This window comes from Nerophis ophidion, linkage group LG05 (genome assembly GCF_033978795.1).
Source record: "Nerophis ophidion isolate RoL-2023_Sa linkage group LG05, RoL_Noph_v1.0, whole genome shotgun sequence".
NCBI lineage: Eukaryota > Metazoa > Chordata > Actinopteri > Syngnathiformes > Syngnathidae > Nerophis > Nerophis ophidion.
The window spans coordinates 45,066,153-45,085,625 of record NC_084615.1 but is presented as its reverse complement, the minus strand read 5'-3'; the positions used below and the strand labels follow the sequence as shown (position 1 = coordinate 45,085,625).

At 40.3% G+C, this 19,473-nt stretch overlaps 1 protein-coding gene across 1 annotated transcript in view; it reads left to right on the top strand.

Moving 5' to 3' along the window:
• The window catches only part of lrfn5b (leucine rich repeat and fibronectin type III domain containing 5b), a 50,391-nt gene extending 31,386 nt beyond the window's left edge, over window positions 1-19,005 (top strand). The window contains exons 2-6 of the mRNA XM_061901061.1: window positions 2,233-3,149; window positions 3,614-3,788; window positions 8,772-9,108; window positions 11,697-11,997; window positions 12,564-19,005. Coding sequence (XP_061757045.1) covers window positions 2,247-3,149; window positions 3,614-3,788; window positions 8,772-9,108; window positions 11,697-11,997; window positions 12,564-13,271 — 2,424 coding nt within the window. The 5' untranslated portion in view covers window positions 2,233-2,246 and the 3' untranslated portion in view covers window positions 13,272-19,005. The remainder of the gene's footprint in view (window positions 1-2,232; window positions 3,150-3,613; window positions 3,789-8,771; window positions 9,109-11,696; window positions 11,998-12,563) is intronic.
• The last annotated feature ends 468 nt before the right edge of the window (window positions 19,006-19,473 follow it).

Sequence of the window (19,473 nt, the reverse complement as noted above, 5' to 3'; positions counted from 1 at the left end):
CCGGCGTCGACAATGGAGGCATTACGAGCAAACCACCGAGCCATAACCATAAATCAGCCTTTCTCGTCTGTATTTAAAGGTTAGCCTTTAGATTTTTACTACAGTTGTGGGATGGAATCTCTTGCTCTCCGTGTTTGATTGGATTGGTCTTCAATTCCGGCTGATGTGATTGCGCAGCCGCAGGGCTGCATATTAAACCTGCGGAATTTCAGCGAGGGCCAATTGCTTTACACGATGCCATCTCTACTTTTCTTGAAAGTTTACGCTCCATCCCGCCTGACAAGGACTCAGGATTCATCAAATGAATCCCTCCTTATCCCTCATCTCAGTCGTGTCATAAGTAAGAGAAGCGGTGGAGAGAAAATCAATAGCGAGGCAGAGCCACAGGGCCCAATCATCCCTTCCCTTTTGGCCATATGATCCTCAGAGATATCAGTCTAATTCTGATCAGGACCTGAACAGAAACTTAAGGCTTTAATCCCCGTGTAGGCAAATATAAGCATACAGATGTCCAGGATGGTCAACTAAGAAAGACAACATATCTTCCTGACAGCATCCTCTGCAGTGGGCATTTGTTTTTGATCTAATTAACAGATAAACTATTAGAATAGCCGAAAAAATGTACTTGGATAAGAGTTCTGTTACTTCGGTGTATTGGGATTAAAGTAAAAGTAAAACGTAATTGTCTAAATACTTACTTGAATAAGTGAGAATTTTGTGAAAAAAGTATTAATTTATTAACGTCTGAATTATTTAGTAGCTACATGTTAATAGTACTTGTACTACAATCGTTGGTGTGTGTTTGCCTGTGTGTTATAGAGACCCTACTACAGCGTGAACTTCAAAAGATTTACAATAAGCGATAACTATAACAGTGTGGATAAAGTCATGTATAAGTAATATTTTCATTATTGACTTATTTTTTCTTGTCCTGGTCCATGATTACATCACAAATGATATGGTTAACATTATGAAGAAAATAGAAATATAAAAGAATCGCCATTTCCGTACCTCTTTGCTCTTCCATCACCTCTTTTATAGACACAGTATTCTGGGTTTCCTCATGCACTTTCAGCATTTCTTCAACCATTTTGAGGAAAACATCAGTAGAAGAGGATGCAAACTCGAATACAACTTACCTTATTTTCTCTCGCTTTTGAGCACTGGGTGTGCCCTTCTTTCTCCGTATTTCTGCAGGTTCTGACTCAGTCTTCCTCTCCTCGCAGGTGCTCCTGATTTTCTGGCTCACATATGGCTTGAGTTTTTTTTTCATCCAAACTTTAACCAAAACCCTTCTCAAAATCATTAAAGTGAAGGCTGCAAATGACACTCTTCTTGCTTGGTCTGTCACATGTTGCACGGGTCAATCTGAGTGGAGAGGTCCATACTTTCCTCGTATTCCCATTATTTAAAATGTATGCAGACTGACTCCATCGTTTGTTGTATTGCTATAACAATGCATCATGATTAATCATTCTTTCAAATTCTGCAGGAAAATATGGGGATTCGGGAGGAACACATGCGAAGCAATACAAAATCGCCTCCATTCTTCTCCAGGCAACATCGGCAGATTGATGCAGGACCGCCCACATTTTGGAGTTAAAAGTGGTCTTTCCAAAATGTGCTGAGACTACTGTGTTCGTTTTGGGGCGGATTTTACCTTAGGTTTTAGGTCCCTTTGTGCCAATGTTGTCAGCATTAGAGGGGTCCTTTAAGTACAGTAAAAATGTAATAGAGTAAATCTAGCACATTACTACATACCTGTGTGCATAACATAAATGTCCTCGCTCAACAGGTTGTGTAGAGACTCAAAATCCTAATAAGTAATATTTTCACTTTGTGATTTTCTGCACTTAATAAGCGTGCAAACTGGCCCACAAATCCATTCGAGACAAAGCAGTCATGTTTCTCTCTCATGTCTGTAGGTGACTAATTAGTTTCATGCCTAATTGCACGGCGTTTGTTTGCACAGGCGCTGACTGACCCCCTACTTACAAGTTGGACTCGCCAGCAACTGTATTTTCAATCCAGCACAAAGAAGCCTTCAGCTTAAGAAGCCGAATGCGCTGCTTCTCCTCCTTGAAGGGAGGATTTCTCCGAGTGAATTCCCCAGCAAGACAAATTAATGTTTAATAGAGATGACAGAGCTCGTTCGGGTTGCTTTGCAGTCTTCCGCTACTTGATAAACTGTCTCCCTCCATCTGTCTCCCTCTTTTTGCCTTATCTTTGCAGGCGTAACAACGTGAATGACAAATCCAATGGAGACCCTCCTGCTTTATCTGATTGTCCTCTGTGCGGCTGTCAAGGCCCACAAAGTTCAAGTCTGTCCGAAGCGCTGCGTGTGCCAGGTGCTGAATCCCAACCTGGCGACGCTTTGCGACAAGAAGGGGCTGCTCTTCGTGCCCACCAACATTGACAGGCACACTGTGGAAATGCGACTGGGCGATAATTTTGTGACCAGCGTCAAGCGAAAGGATTTTGCCAACATGACCAAGCTAATGGACCTGACGCTCTCTCGCAACACTATTGGGACGATTGTACCTTACGCTTTTAAAGACTTGGAGAACCTGCGAGCCTTGCACCTAGACAGCAACCGTCTGACGCGTATTACCAACGACACCTTTAGTGGCATGTCCAAGCTGCACCACCTTATCCTCAACAACAACCAGCTGACCCACATCCAGATCGGGGCCTTCAACGATCTGACGGCGCTAGAAGAACTCGATTTGTCCTACAACAACCTGGAAAGCGTCCCTTGGGTTGCCATCCAGAGAATGTCCAGCCTCCACACTCTCAACCTGGACCACAACATGCTCAGCTACATCCCCGAGGGCACCTTCTCGGGTCTGCAGAAGCTAAAGAGGCTGGACGTGACCTCCAACAAGCTGCAGAAGCTTCCCCCGGATCCCATCTTCCTAAGAGCCGGCGTACTGGCCACGTCTGGTATCTTGGGCCCCACGTCGTTTGCGCTGAGTTTTGGAGGGAACCCGTTGAGATGTAACTGTGAGCTGCTCTGGCTGAGGCGATTGCGACGCGAGGATGATCTGGAGACGTGCGCTTCACCGCAGCACCTCGCTGGACGATATTTCTGGACCGTATCGGAGGAAGAGTTTCTGTGCGAGCCTCCTCTCATCACCCGACACTCTCAGGTGTGAACCCACAACTTACTACTCCTACATCAAATATTACGTTTGCTAGCTTTCCTGCTCCTTAGCTAACAGCACATTCTGAAATATATCCAAGGTTTACCGAAAAAGTAATCTTGAGGAGGTTTTAATGAGCTATTAGCAGGTTTATGATGCAGCGAGGCTCCTATTAACATGATTACAGCCTTGACTCATGCATCCAAATAAAAGGATGCCATCAAATTCGCGTCAAATGACAGAAGCAGCGGCACAGGCTTCTTTTGCATAATTGCAGGCATTTATCTTCTACACAGCTGAGCGCATGTTTACTGCGACGTGCCACCATATTGACTGCCCTGAATCGAGCTAAGTCCACGTAACGACGATGATCAATAGTCGATTACGTTTAAAGGGAAATAAAGCGGTGAAAAGCACAACTCGGTCAATAAATCAGCAAGTGTTTACCTCTTTTCTTGCCTCCGCATCAGGAGCTGCGAGCTTTGGAAGGCCAGAGCGTCACACTGCGCTGTAAAGCCCGCGGCGACCCGGACCCCATCATTCACTGGATCGCCCCCGACGGACGCCTCATGTCCAACTCCTCCAGGGCTACGGTCCACACAGACGGCACGCTGGACATCCTCATTAGCACTGTCAAGGACACAGGTTGGTTGATAACCACCCAATCAAAAGTCTACAGGACACTCTCACATTCTCACTCTGTCTCTCTCTCCATATATACATATACATGTATATATACATATACAAACCCCGTTTCCATATGAGTTGGGAAATTGTGTTAGATGTAAATATAAACTGATTTGCAAATCCTTTTCAACCCATATTCAATTGAATGCATTACAAAGACAAAATATTTGATGTTCAAACTCATAAACTTAATTTTTTTTTTTGCAAATAATAATTAACTTAGAATTTCTTAGCTGCAACACGTGCTAAAGTAGTTGGGAAATGGCATGTTCACCACTGTGTTACATCACCTTTTTTTTTAACAACACTCAATAAACGTTTGGGAACTGAGGAAACTAATTGTTGAAGCTTTGAAAGTGGAATTTTTTCCCATTCTTGTTTTATGTAGAGCTTTAGTCGTTCAACAGTCCGGGGTCTCCGCTGTCGTATTTTTCGCTTCATAATCAGCCACACATTTTCAATGGGGGACAGGTCTGGACTGCAGGCGGGCCAGGAAAGTACCCGCACTCTTTTACTTCGAAACCACGCTGTTGTAATACGTGGCTTGGCATTTTCTTGCTGAAATAAGCTGTGGTGTCCATGATAACGTTGCTTGGATGACAACATATGTTGCTCCAAAACCTGTATGGACGATTCATCATTAATGGTGCCTTCACAGATGTGTAAGACACCCATCCCTCGAGCACTAATACACCACCATACCATCAAAGATGCTGGCTTTTGAACTTTGCATCAATAATAATCCGTATGGTTATTTTCCTCTTTTTTCTGGAGGACACAACGTCCTTACAGATGTAGCGACCAACTGTAGTTACGGACATTGGTTTTATGAAGTGTTCCTGAGCCCATGTGGTGATATCCTTTACAGACTGATGTCGGTTTTTGATGCAGTACCGCCTGAGGGATCAAAAGTCCGTAATATCATCGCTTACATGCAGTGATTTCTCCAGATTTTCTGAACTTTTTGATGATTTTACGGAAAGTAAATGGTAAAATCCCTAAATTCCTTGCAATAGCTCGTTGAGAACTGTTGTTCTAAAACTGTTCGACAGTTTGCTTACAAAGTGGTGACCCTCGCCCCATCCTTGTTTGTGAATCTCTGAGTACTTAGATGTTTTATTCAACAAATATATTTAATAGTTTTGGCTGCTGTAACATTACACAAAGTTTGAACAGTGACACTGTGTTTGAATATTTGTAATAAGTGATTTTTTGGCGTACCACTTAATGGAGCCGTGTACCATTAGTAGTATAAAAGCAGCATGGAAGCTGCTTTTATACCCAATCATGGCACCCACCTGTTCCCAATTAGCCTTCACACCTGTGGGATGTTCCAAATATGTGTTTGACGAGCATACCTCAAATTTATCAGTATTTATTGCCACGTTTCTCAACTTCTTCATTATGTGTTGCTGGCATCAAATTCTAAAGTTGATCATTATTTGCCCCAAAAAAATGTTTTATCAGTTTGAACATCAAATGTTTTGTCTTTGTAGCATATTCAACTGAATATGGGTTGAAAATGATTTGCAATTCATTGTATTTTGTTTATATTTACATCTAACACAATTATATATGTATATACACACACACACACACACACACACACACATATATATATATATATATATATATATATATGCGTATGTATATATGTATACATACATATATATATATATATACATATATACATATATATATGTGTATGTATATATACATATATATACATATATACATGTGTGTGTATATATATACATTTATATATATACACATATATGTGTGTGAATATATATACATTTATATATATACACATATATGTGTGTGAATATATGTATATATATACATGTGTGTATATATATATGTATATATATGTATATATATACATGTGTGTGTATATATATATGTATATATACATATATACTTATATGTGTGTGTGTGTATATATACATACACACACACATATATACATATATATATGTATATATACATATATGTGTGCGCGTATATATATATATATATATATATATACACATATATATACATATATATATACACACACACATATACATATGTATATATATACACACACACATATATACATATATATATATATGTATATATACATATATGTGTGTGCGTATATATATATATATATATATCTATATATATATATAGATATATATATACACATATATATCAATCAATCAATCAATGTTTATTTATATAGCCCCATATCACAAATGTCTCAAAGGACTGCACAAATCATTACGACTACAACATCCTCGGAAGAACCCACAAAAGGGCAAGGAAAACTCACACCCAGTGGGCAGGGAGAATTCACATTCAGTGGGACGCCAGTGACAATGCTGACTATGAGAAACCTTGGAGAGGACCTCAGATGTGGGCAACCCCCCCCCCTCTAGGGGACCGAAAGCAATGGATGTCGAGCGGGTCTAACATGATACTGTGAAAGTTCAATCCATAGTGGCTCCAAGACAGCAGTGAGAGTCCCGTCCACAGGAAACCATCTGTATACATACATACATATATATATATATATATATATATATATACATACATACATACATACATACATACATATATATATATATACATACATACATATATATACATACATATATATATACATATATATACACATATATATACATTAATATATATACATATATATACATTAATATATATATGTATACATATATATATATATATATATATATATATATATATATATATATATATATATATATATATATATATACATACACACACACACACACAGTACAGGCCAAAAGTTTGGAAACACCTTCTCATTCAATGGGTTTTCTTTATTCTCATGACTATTTACATTGTAGATTGTCACCAAAGGCATGAAAACTACATGGAGTTCTGTGCTTAACAAAAAAAAGATGAAATAACTTAAAACATATTTTATATTCTAGGTGTTCAACATAGCCGCCCTTTGCTCTGATTACTGTTTTACCAACTCTTGGCATTCTCTCGATGAGCTTCAAGAGGTAGTCACCTGAAGGGTTTTCACTTGAAATGAAAAGGTGTGTCCAAACTTTTGGCCTGTACTATATATATATATATACCTGTATATATATATATATATATATATATATATATATATATATATATATATATATATATATATATATATATATATATATATATAAATGTATAGGGTCACCAGCCACAACATTAGACATACTATCTTATGAGACTCAATAGAATGGCAGGGGTGAGTACCGTAGCCAAAAATTGTACTCAAGAGTACATAGAGTAGTGGTTCTCAAACTTGTTTTTACCAAATACCACCTCAGGAAACACACCGCTCTTTAAGTACCACCATAATGACCAACATTAAAAGACAGTAGCGTAGTAGGCCGAAGTACTTAGATGTTTTATTTAACAAATATATTTAATAGTTTTGGCTGCTGTAACATTACACAAAGTTTGAACAGTGACACTGTGTTTGAATATTTGTAATAAGTGATCTTTTGGCGTACCACTTAATGGAGCCGTGTACCATTAGTAGTACACGTACTACAGTTTGAGAATTACTGACCTTAATTAATGCGACTCAAGCCAAACTAAAAAGTAGTCATCCAAATAATTACTTGAGTAAGATTAAATAATCTGTGAAAAACACTACCCAAGTACTGCACAACTGATGATTAACTTTTCAGGTATTTAGTAGATAATATTTGCACTACAACCTTAGTTGGTGTGTGTACTAGCTGTATCTGTACGTGTCAGTAAGTGCATGCATGAGAAAGAGAGAGCCCCTACTACCGCAGTGGAACTTTGGGGTTAGACGTCCTCTGACATGAAGTGAAGTGAAGTCAATTATACTTATATAGCGCTTTTCTCTAGTGACTCAAAGCGCTTTACGTAGTGAAAACGCAATATCTAAGTTAAAATTATACCAGTGTGGGTGGCACTAGGAGCAGGTGGGTAAAGTGTCTTGCCCAAGGACACAGCGGCAGTGACGAGGATGGCGGAAGCGGGGATCGAACCTGGAACCCTCAAGTTCCTGGCACGGCCACTCTGCTAACCAAGCCATACCGTCTCTTTTGTGTTTTGCCATAACAGTTCCATTTTTCCCCTGAATTGTTGAAGTCTGACAAAAGAATCAAAAACAAAGGACGCTGGTTATTAGAAGTATATTGTGGCTATTGTGTGAAAGAATGCACTTTTTTTCCAACCATCTTCTTGCAATTTCAAGACCCGTTTGGATGTGAAAAAATTTTTTTTCAAACAAAAGTCACAACATGCTAAGCTCATCCACGCTGATAACTTGGCCGTCCAAAAAAATAACGCGGAACTTGCCACATCTTCTTGGTGGTTAAAAACGCCATTGATCGAAAATAGGGAGTATTATCCTGCAATATTTCTGATTAGCATGATAAAAAAGAAAAGATAATAGAAAACCCTTCTAACTGCTGCCATAGGTTAGCAAAGCATTAGCCTCCTTGCTAGCCACCAAAAGTCACAATATGCTCCTCAGAGCACCCATGAAACTCATCAACACTTTGTGCCTTCTTTGTTAGGTCTCTACCAAAAGTGTAATGTATGTGAAAAAATAGGCTAAGTATTAATTTACTCGCAGTGCTGTATTCTTACACCCAGGTTGGGTGATGTACCGCATTAAATACACACTTAACAAGTGCTACGCTGGCTTTTATTACCTTTGTGCTGAACCTTTTGTAATGTTTGTGCTCAATGAAGCTAAGCAGCTGTTGTAAATACATTTCAATGTAAGTGTAATGGACCGCAACAGTGAAAGTAAGTGCAAGAAATTGAGCTAAATACATAACGACTCTTGGGATTAGTATACTGGATGTCTGTGCAAGCGTGTCCCCACGTTGTGATAAAGCCTTGCGAGAGCGCTAACCTAATTAGCTTATCTTCTTCCAGGTTCTTTCACCTGCGTGGCGTCCAACCCTGCCGGCGAGGCCCAGCAGAAAGTCGAGCTGCTCATCGCCAAACTCCCTCACATCGCCAACAACACGGCTGCCGAGCAGCAGCCCGACCCCGGGTCGTCGGACATCGCCACGGTGACCAAGACGGGGGCGGAGGGGCCAGGCGGTGTGCCTCTGGGGAACGCCAAGACGAGCCTAGAGAGGAAGGTGGTCATCGCCGAGGCCACGTCCAACTCGGCCTTGGTGCAGTTTCAGTTTCAGAGGAACATTCCAGGGATCCGCATGTTTCAGATCCAGTATAACGGGAGCTACGATGACTCTTTGGTCTACAGGTCAGCAAAATAGAGATTGTGCGTCCATACATCATTTCCTAGCTGTTAAGTAGTGCAAGGACAAAAAAGTCCTCAGCGAGTTTAACTTTAATTTGTGATTTCATTGACTTTTTTTTGCTCAATTCTCTCAGTCAATTTCAGTCATAAATTTAAAAAATAGCTAGCAAGTACTGTTTTTTTTCCATAATTTTTTTTAACCCTTTTAATGCTTATTGGACTTCAATATGTCAGTTTTTTTGTGTACAAAAAAAAATTTCAATAAGATTGGAGAAAAAAAGTGGAAAAAATATTAATAAAAATGTCTTTATACACTCTTAGAGATAATCCGATCAGGGTTTTATGTTGCCGATTCCGTAACCGATCATCCATGATTGAAATAGTCTGATCTCTATACCAATACCGATCACATGTACAGTATTAACTGTAAATCTTTCAGTGTGTTTATGGTGAGTGCTCTTCACAGTTTAAAACTATCCGCACAATATTTCGACAACATGTGTAGCCACGTCTTCCACTCATAATGATGTTAGTTATGATACTCAAGATACTAAGAAATGCAATTTATTTTCTGTAATGCAAGTGACTATTATTATCTCTGGGGAGAAGCTCCACACTGTGTATGACACACTTAATTAGCTGCTAACCGCTAGTTTGTTCATTAATTCATTTTCCTTTCATTAACCAGGTAAAAACTCATTGAGAATAAAATCGCTTTTGCAAGAGTAACTTGGCCAAGAGGGCAGCAAAAGCAGGTTTCATAAATACATATAACAACAACAAAAACAAAAACGGGAGCAGAGAGTACCAATTACTCAACATCAACAAGAAACACGCAAGAGATAAGAAATAAAATGTTTTAATAAAACAATTTTAAAACAACACGGCAAACCGAGGGAGTTAAAATAAATACAGCATCAGCAGAGGGGATCTGCATTTCTGATTGGCATTAAAAGCCTTCATGGGCGATGGAGATCACATAATTATTCTACGAAAATTGTCCGATAGTGATCTGTGGCCGATCGATCGCCACATTAGTGAGTGGCCTGAGGTAGCACCTGCCACACCTACAATCTGATAGGCCACCCCAGGTGCCATCCAACTCAGATTTGAAGCATATGATCATAGCGTACATATCTTGTGGGTAGCGGTTGTGTGCTAAATCTGTATATTTGCCGTTAAACACCAGCGGAAAAGAAGTAAGGCCTGTATGCACACAGGATAAGATTTTTTTTTTAACAATGACCGTTGAGCAGGTAGAGGTTCTTGAAGTCTGTGGTCCTTTACCAAACATAAGTAATTTTTTACACAAGGGTGTATAAGCTGATACTTTGGTGTTATTCTTGACATTTAGCTTTTGCATTTTAGGGTTGGTGTTAGCTGTAAAGGCTTTTGTCAAGCGAAGTAAGATATTTTTATGTGTATGTGTTTTTTTGTTACAGGTTTATGAATGTTGCAATTTTACTTTATTAAAGTAAAATATTTGTATTTGTATTTGTATTTTGTGCCAACAGTTGCCAGTTGTTTCATTGCTCAATATTTTAGGATGCATATTTTTTTAATGTCAGCAATTGTCTTACACAAATATTCGCTCCATAATTGGTGGTGGTAAGCTACTTTAGTAGTTTCAGTTGCCCCTGGGGTAAACTGGGAGTATTAAGGGGGCCACCCCTGCAGAAGTAGATGCCCTTTGTGCCATCCCAGAAAATTAAAGTCTGGACACGCCACTGCGCCACAACCCTACTCTTAACTGGCTAAGGACTTTTTTACCCTGGCGCTACATCACTAGGCTGAAATTATTTCCCTGTGTATTATCAATATATGAAGAAATTTAAAATCCAAATAGTAACAATAAGCATTCAAATCCACGTAGGAAACAACCATTCCATTCATAATAACGCAACCAAGGTTATGGCCAAAAATAGGGCAACAATTTACCTGAAAGGATAAAAAGTCCTTTAAATACACTCAGGGTTAAGAACTGAGTAGACATAGCAAGCAGCTAAATTTAAGATGACCTGAACCACATGATAAAACATTCCATGACCCTCATTTGACCAAATCCGGTAGGATGTTGTCTCCTACGTTGGAACTGGACTGTCTTTGTGATTATTTGCGGTGTCCATTAATCCCATCAGGAGTACTAATGCACTGCATCTGACTTCTCATTCTTTAACTCATAATCCCCTTTGCCGCCATGTACCATTTACTGCCATGATAATGCTTAATCAACTAAATCAAAAAAACTAAATGTCAGCACTAAGCTCTGAAGATGAAAGAGCGGTAAGCCTGAGTCTGGCATAAAGCATCACGAAGGCAACATTCTTTCATCTCCTTCACATGATGGGACTGTGGCACAAATAAGAAGTCAGCAGCAGACACATGAGAGAACGAAGACTTGTCAGAAAAACAGAAGCCCAAATAGCAACATTTATCGCTAATGGCGCCGCAGAGACTGAATCAGATGTCACGACTGATTACGCGCAGACACACCTTAAACGGCACCCCAGAGATGAACGACTGTCAACGTCGTTCCAATGCCGCCAAAACAATAAACCGCGCTAATCTCGGCTCTTTCTTTCTCTATACAGAATGATCCCACCGACCAGTGAGAACATCCTGTTGAACAATCTGGCGGCGGGGACGCAGTATGACCTGTGCGTCCTGGCTATCTACGACGACCAGGTGACCTCATTGACCGCCACCCGCGTCATCGGCTGCGCCCGCTTTACCACCGAGCCACAATACTTGAGATGCCATTTCATGCAGTCGCAGTTCCTGGGAGGAACCATCGTGGTCATCATCGGGGGCATAATCGTGGCCTCAGTGCTGGCTTTTATCATCTTTCTCATCGTGCGCTACCGGGTGTGCAACCAGGGTGACACAGACAAGGTTAGCCTAGCTTGATTCTCTGTGCCTTGTCGTCAGTTTAGATCAGATTTAAAACCTGCAAAAAACACTAATGCATGTAAATTGCATGCCAGGCCAGTAGTTGTCGTGTTTACATGATTTCTGAGCTCTAACTCCATTGTTACATGTCAAAACACAAACAAACACACAAATCAATTAAAAATAGTGTCTAAGGATGTTGTCATTCATTCAGGTCAACTCAGGGCATTCAATCGATCGCAACTGCATTGCTCAATTTGTCTTAGAAGACGTCTCCCTCTCATCCAAGCAAGCTTCATCAATTCACTCTCATTGACTTAGATTGGTCAGATCTAGTCTTAAGTATTTGAGACTTGGTCGGATCGAGTCTTGAGTCATTAAGACTCGATCTGGCCAACCTAAGTCAATGAGCATGAACTGATGAAACCCGCTCGAATGAGAGGCTAAATGTCCTTTAGGACAAACTGAACAGTCCAGTTGCGATCAATGGAATGCCCCGAGAATCAATTAGAAATGGTTTCCTCAAGTGGCACATATATATTCCTTCTCTTTGTCCTACTTCCTGTCAGGCCTTGGAGATGGGCGACATACGTTCCCTGAGCAGTGACGGACAGCTTCAAGGCTGCGGACTTCCCAAATCTCTCTCTAAACAAGTCCTGCGTCCAGAGAAAAATGACAAGGACTGTCTCCGAGTAGCTTTGCCGCCGCAGGAGCCAGCCAAGCAGCGGGCGCCTGTATCCACAGCCGCCTCCAACACCATCACCAGCGCCACAACCAAACCCTCCGTTCCGGACTGCACCGTGTCCAACTCGGCAGCAAGCCACAGCTGGCACCCAGCATCCCCCGGCGTTCCCAGGGTGAAACGTTCAACGGCACCGCCCAAACCCACCGAGGTCCGCCTGGCAGGCGTTGAACTCAACAACGTGAACCGCAATAACTCCTCGCAGGTTAAGATGCCGCCCGTTGTGGCTCGAGTCATACCTGGACAACCCATCACATGGACTGCAGCTCCCAGGGGTCCGCGGGTCCGCCAGATACCGCGACATTACATGACTGTGCCCGCTGGGGGCATGAGGATGAACCGCAGACACTCGCTGAATGTGGACTCCTTCGGGGAGCGCTTGTACGTGGCGTATCCCAAAACGGGAGCCAGCCTGCGCTCCAAGCGCAGTCTGTCCATGAGCGGAGAGCTGCCGCAGCTGCAGAGCACAACACACATTCACCGGGTGCGGGACAAGCTGTCCAGGTCAGAGTGGCTTCTTGAGAGCACTTTATGATTCTGATTTAACTGCCTGCATCCTTTGGCTTCTTTTTTCCTGGATTGGATTTGTGGCCTGCTGTGGAGCTGCCCTGAAGGTCCCCCGCACAACTCTAAGGGAATATTAAGGCTTCACTTTTGTTTTATACACTATAACCTCGAAAAATCTTCTTCATAAGGGACTTTGAGTGAACCAAGAGAAGCACAAGTGTATAAAACAACTCCTGTACAAATGTTTAGTTGCGTGTCTATGAATGCAGTAACCTGGACACGCACTGTATTCAAACAGAGACAGGGTTTTCGCCCTAAAGACAACAACACTACTTTGGCGGGGGTTTTGGGCGCGATAATGAATGTGCTTTATTACATCCCGGACGCAGCACAATGCAGCATTTTTTTTGGTGGCACACGTTGACTCAGCCTTGATACTGCCCTGCGGTTTGAATGGATCAAATCGTCTCTATCACGTAATCACATAAAGAACCGAGCACAGCTTTGAATGACGACTGGCGCAGACATAATGCCCGACAGGCGCGGAGAGGAGGGACTTGACGTTCTGAGTGGACGAGCTCCAGACAAACGAGACCTTATTACCATGCTTCTTTTTTCCTTTCTTTCTACGCATTCTCATGACATGCTATTGTAAATTAACTTGTAAGCGAAACGACCATGGCAGGTATTCAATTGATTTTGCTGTTGTTTCTGTTTGATGTTGAACAGTACAAATAAACCAGTGTTACAAGGAACATTCCAAATGTGATGTCCAGCACTCCAGTTTTAGGGCCAAAACAAGTTCCAACCAAATTCCTCTAAGCTGGCAATCTTCATCAGGCTCACGTTTCCAACACAGGGTTTGTAGGCAGGATGACTACTTCTGCTATAAATTGGGCCACATAATGTCAGAAAATGCCATTTTTATTAGATGACTCAGCACTTTTGTGATGACATTATACACATGTAACAAAGGCCAATGGTATTTTGTTAAACCTCACTCCCCGAAAATTCCAAAAGTGTGCTGGCTAATAGCCTGGGCTTTTAGCTCGGTGGTCAGCATGCTCACCTTTTATGCCAACAATCTGGGTCGTGCACTGCTCGGAACAGCCAGGAGCAGTAGGAAACAATGCAACACAGAGCTGCTACACGCAAACAGCATATATTTTCTCAAATGCTGTGCTTACCATTTCATCGTTCTCACATAAGGCTCTATTCTCTGTTAACTAGGGTTTGGCCTCGCCCTATTAGGTACCCTACACTACTTTTAGTACCCTAAGGGAGATGAACCAAACAGTGGGAAAGTACAGATTAGTAATTTTGGTGTGCAGAAGTTGAAATCCAAGCAAAATTGAATATCTTTCAGCTCACCACAAGTGGGTCGAGTAGTCAAAAATTGTACTCAAGGAAGAGTTTAGAGCAGTGCTTTTCAATTGTTTTCTGTCACACCCTTAATAGGAAGGAGAAAATATGTTGCATCCCTTTCCCCACACTCTCTACTGTGACTATAAATAATAATACAACTATACAGTTGAAAAAATGGTATCTTTATTTACATGAAAGAAAGTCACACACCAGTCTTTCCTCGTCTCCCACCGTAGTCACAAGTGCTACATACGCTTTGTCATAAACTAGTACGGCAAAAAAGTCATGTTACCCGAGGTCCCACGCACCCTCGATCCACCCCACTATTTGAGAAGGACTGTTTTATATTAATATATGACTCAAGTAAAAGCAAAAAGTAATCGTCCAAATAATTAAAAATAAGTGAGTAAAGTAAAAAAAAAAAAAACTATTCAAGTACTGAGAAACTTCTGATTTATTTAGTAGGTATTATTAATGGTACTTGTACTACAACTGTAGCTGGTGTGTGTGTTTTTTTGCATGTGTGTGTGCGTGTGTGTGTGTGTGTGTGCTTGCGTGCGTGTGTGTGTGTGTTTGCGCACAAGATTCAGAGACCCTACTACAGTAACAAAAAAAAACATTTTACTATCAATTATTACGTTATAAAATGGCTTATATTAGCATAATGTTAAAGGGGAACTGCACATTTTTGGGGAATTTTGCCTATTGTTCACAATACTTACGAGAGACAAGACAAAAGGTTTTTTGTTTTGTTTTTCAGTCTAACATGTAAAAATTGTCTTGTTTTAGGTGGCTAGCTATGCAGCTAACGGGAGCAATCCATTCTGCCTCTAAACCACTTTAAAAATGCATTCAAAAATCGTCAACAATACTTTATTTACGTTCCGTAACTTGTGTGATAACCAAGTTGTAGCCACATTGTTATTGTAAAAGCAAACTCTGAGAAACATGCTTTAGTATTTGTTCTGAGTTAGCTATGGCAAGAGATAAGCTAGCTTCTATGTCAACATGAAACATGTTTTGAGTTTGTAATGCACAACACACTGCGATACGACACCAATCTGTACTGAGTGAAAAACATGAACACTCATATTACAGTATCTGTAAAGTATTAGCCCACATTTCATGTTTTGTGTGTACACAGCTGAGCTAGCCAGACAGCGTATGTAATGTAGTTGGAATAACACGCATGGTGTGCTGCGTGTATCATGATCGATATTAAAGTGACTCACTCGATGGACAGCAAGCTCTTTGGTCCAGCTGGCCGGGGATATTTTTTTCCTACTGATATTGGGTAAGCACTCCATTTATGTTAAAATACCTTTGCTCCAAACTCCACTTTTAGAATCAAAGTGGCACCGACTTTACTCTCTCGGCTTCCGTCTGGTCCAACGTCTCACTTTCTCATGCTTCTGTAAGCAGTAGTTCATTCTCCGTATATTCAGGTGTAAAAGATAAGGTTGTGAATCCTCAATTGTCCAAAAATAGTCGTCTTGTTTGTCTCTTACCTAGTTTGCCATGATTAGAACTCTTGTGTTTGATTCGGATGGAGGAACACACATTTGTTGTCAGAAGTCTGCGTGCGCTGCTATGGAAACGGAAATAAATGCGCCAAGGAATTAGTTCTGGCAATGATTAAAACAACAAAAATACAGTAAATATTGAACATATTACACAGTGTTATGAAGGTGTTTGTTACTACATTATATATAAACTTGCAGTGTGTATATAAATGTTAATAAAGGGTTTTGAAGTTGTTTTAGAAGGCTTTGAAGGCTCCAACAGTAACTCCCACGAGCTGCATTTTTCAAGCGTATTTTATCATCTTTGAAATCCTAAAAAAAAAAAAAGATATGGTAAATGGTAAATAGGTTCTATTTGTATAGCGCTTTTCTACCCATTTTTAAGGAGCCCAAAGCGGTTTGACAGTATTTCCACATTCTGTTCTTGTCCCTCATAATGATTGGGAATGATAGAAAAAAATTCAAAAAAAGCGCAGTTCCCCTTTAACTAAAACATAAAAACATCTTCACTTATTTTAAGAAGTATATCAAGGATTTTTGTAAACATTCCTTGAAGGGGAATTGTCGTTCACAATCATTATGAAAGACAAGAACACATGCCTTTTTCTTTCAGTATTCTAAAGATGGTGAAAAGGCCAATCATCATCATCACATTCACAACGGCGTCATCATCACTCCCCTTTCTCTCTGCATGCAGCTGACAACAAGAATGGGAACAGTAATTATTCAGATTACTCCCTTACTGAAAAAAGTATTGCTATTAGTAACGCCGTTATACACTAACGCCATTATTACCGACACTGGTTGTGTTGGGAATTACAAACTCAAAAGCCATTCAGCCGCTGACCCAGAAACTAGTTAAAGTTAAAAGTACCAATGATTGTCACACACACACTAGGTGTGGTGAAATTTGTCCTCTGCTATTAACCCCGCCCCTTGTGCACCCCCTGGGAGGTGAGGGGAGCAGTGGGCAGCAGCGGTGCTGCACCTGGGAATCATTTATGGTGATTTAACCCCCAATTCCAACCCTTGGGATGCTGAGTGCCAAGCAGGAAGGTAATGGGACCCATTTTTATAGTCTTTGGTATGACTCGGCCGGGGTTTGAACTCACAACTTACTGATCTCAGGGCAGACACTCTAACCACTAGGCCACTCATGGCTAATTTCCATAGTTAGACGTCGCAAGAAGTTCCTTTTTGTTCGAACTGACGATAACAATGTTGCTACAGCTTGGTTATTATACAGGTTTCACAACATAAATTCGATATCGTTGGCGGTTTTTAGATGCATTTTAAAGTGATAAAGACCCCGTTCACACTGCACACCAAATCAGATTTTTTGGCCCTTAACTGACACAGATCAGATTTTTTAAACGTTCCAAAGTGCTTCAAATCTGATCTTTTGGCATCAGATACAGGCCACATCAGGATGTAGTCCTGAATCCGATTAGAATCTGATCTTTTCAAATGTGACTGCAGTGTTAACGCAATCCGACCTGAATGCGATTTTTTTTTTGTCATATTTGGGCGAGCTACATCACTTTTGTGCGCGGGAAAAGACTCAGTCGCCAGCAGAAGTGGATATTTCATCACAACATCTGGTTTCGGTGAGCAAAGTCTGCTCAATACAACTGAATTTTCGGTGCATCACTTGTCACTAGTGCACAAATTATAGGCTATAAGTAATACATATATTTTTATTCTGAAGAAATAGCGATTGTTGAAGAACCGGAATTGACGCTGTGGCGCATTTGCCTAGATGTGAGTTAAAAAAAAAAAAAAAACTCCCGTAGATCCACGCTGATGTCATTGTCTCCTCTACCCAACAGCCATAAAAAAGATGATATTACACTATATACATTCATCCATACATTATATTGCTTTAATGTATTTTCACATTAAAAAACACTCATTTTTAGGTGTTGCAACTTTTATTTTATTTTGTAGTAGTTGCGACTTCCTCCCAGTCAACTTCCTTTGTTTTCACTTCATCGAAATGCGCATGCATGTGATGTTGGAGCCACATTGGGGCCTGTGGTTGTTTACACTCGAGTCTGATAAAAATTACATTTTACTTACAGTGTAAACAGTCTGCTGGAAAAAAAATCAAATTAAATTTTTTTTTTTTTACATTTAGGCCACTTTGGCCTGCAGTGTAAACGTAGTCTTAGAGGCAGAACGGATTGCTCCCATTAGCTGCGTTGCTAGACATCCTAGAATGAGCTGATTATTACGAGAATGCTTCTTGTCTCTCGTTAGGATTGTGAACGAAAGGCAAAATTCCACCAAAAAAGTGCAATTCCCAAAATAGGCACATTAGTCTAAAATTGAAAGACGAAATTAGCTTGTTTATCAGAAATAAGGATTTCTGATCCCAACTGAGGAATTTTTTTTTCCTTAGATTTGAGTTTATTCAGTAAAGCAAACCTAACTGCAATTTGTCGTTATGAGTGTAGAGAATCCTATGAAAATCAAAGCAATTTTTCCCATCAATCCATTTTTAAGACCTGCTCAGTGGCCTTGTGGTTAGAGCGCCAAAAGAAGAACCATGATAAAAATTCAGATTTTATTCACCCATTCATTCTCAAAATAATCTTATTTATCTCATCGTATGGAATAAACTTACTTCACCAATTATTATTATTTTTTTTTTTTTGTGATTACTTATTACTAATGGAGTATACATTGTGAATACATTGAGAACAGGAAGTGAACAAAAGTTTTAGCAACTGTTATGTAACGAAAAGGGGTAGGATTAAATAAGCTCTGCTTCTTCCTACTCCTTTTCGAACATGTTGAAAAGAGAAACTACAAATTGTGATGTATCATGTTGTATGCTTGCATGTTCGAAATAAACTCAAACTCAAACTCAAACTCCCCCCTGAGACTGGAAGGTCATGAGTTCAAACCCCGGCCGAGTCATACCAAAGACTAAAAAATGGAACCCATTGCCTCCCTGCTTGGCACTCAGCAATATGAGTTGTAATTGGGTGTTAAATCACCAAAATGATTCCCGAGAATGGCCATCGCTGCTGCTCACTGCTCCCCTCACCTCCCAGGGGGGGAACAAGGGGATGGGTCAAATGCAGAGGATAATTTCACCATACCTAGTGTGCGTGTGTGACTATCGTTGGGACTTTAACTTTAACAAAGAACACATCATATTCAAAATAATTATAGCTTTACATGCAGAAAACATTGTGAAATTCATATAGATGACAAATTAAACAGCTGACTTTTACTGAATCAAAGTGCATTACTTTTACTTTTAAACAAGACTCTAGTTAGTGGTGATGAGCGGAGAGGGAGGAGGGTTCTTTGCTGAATTCAATAGTGTTTCCC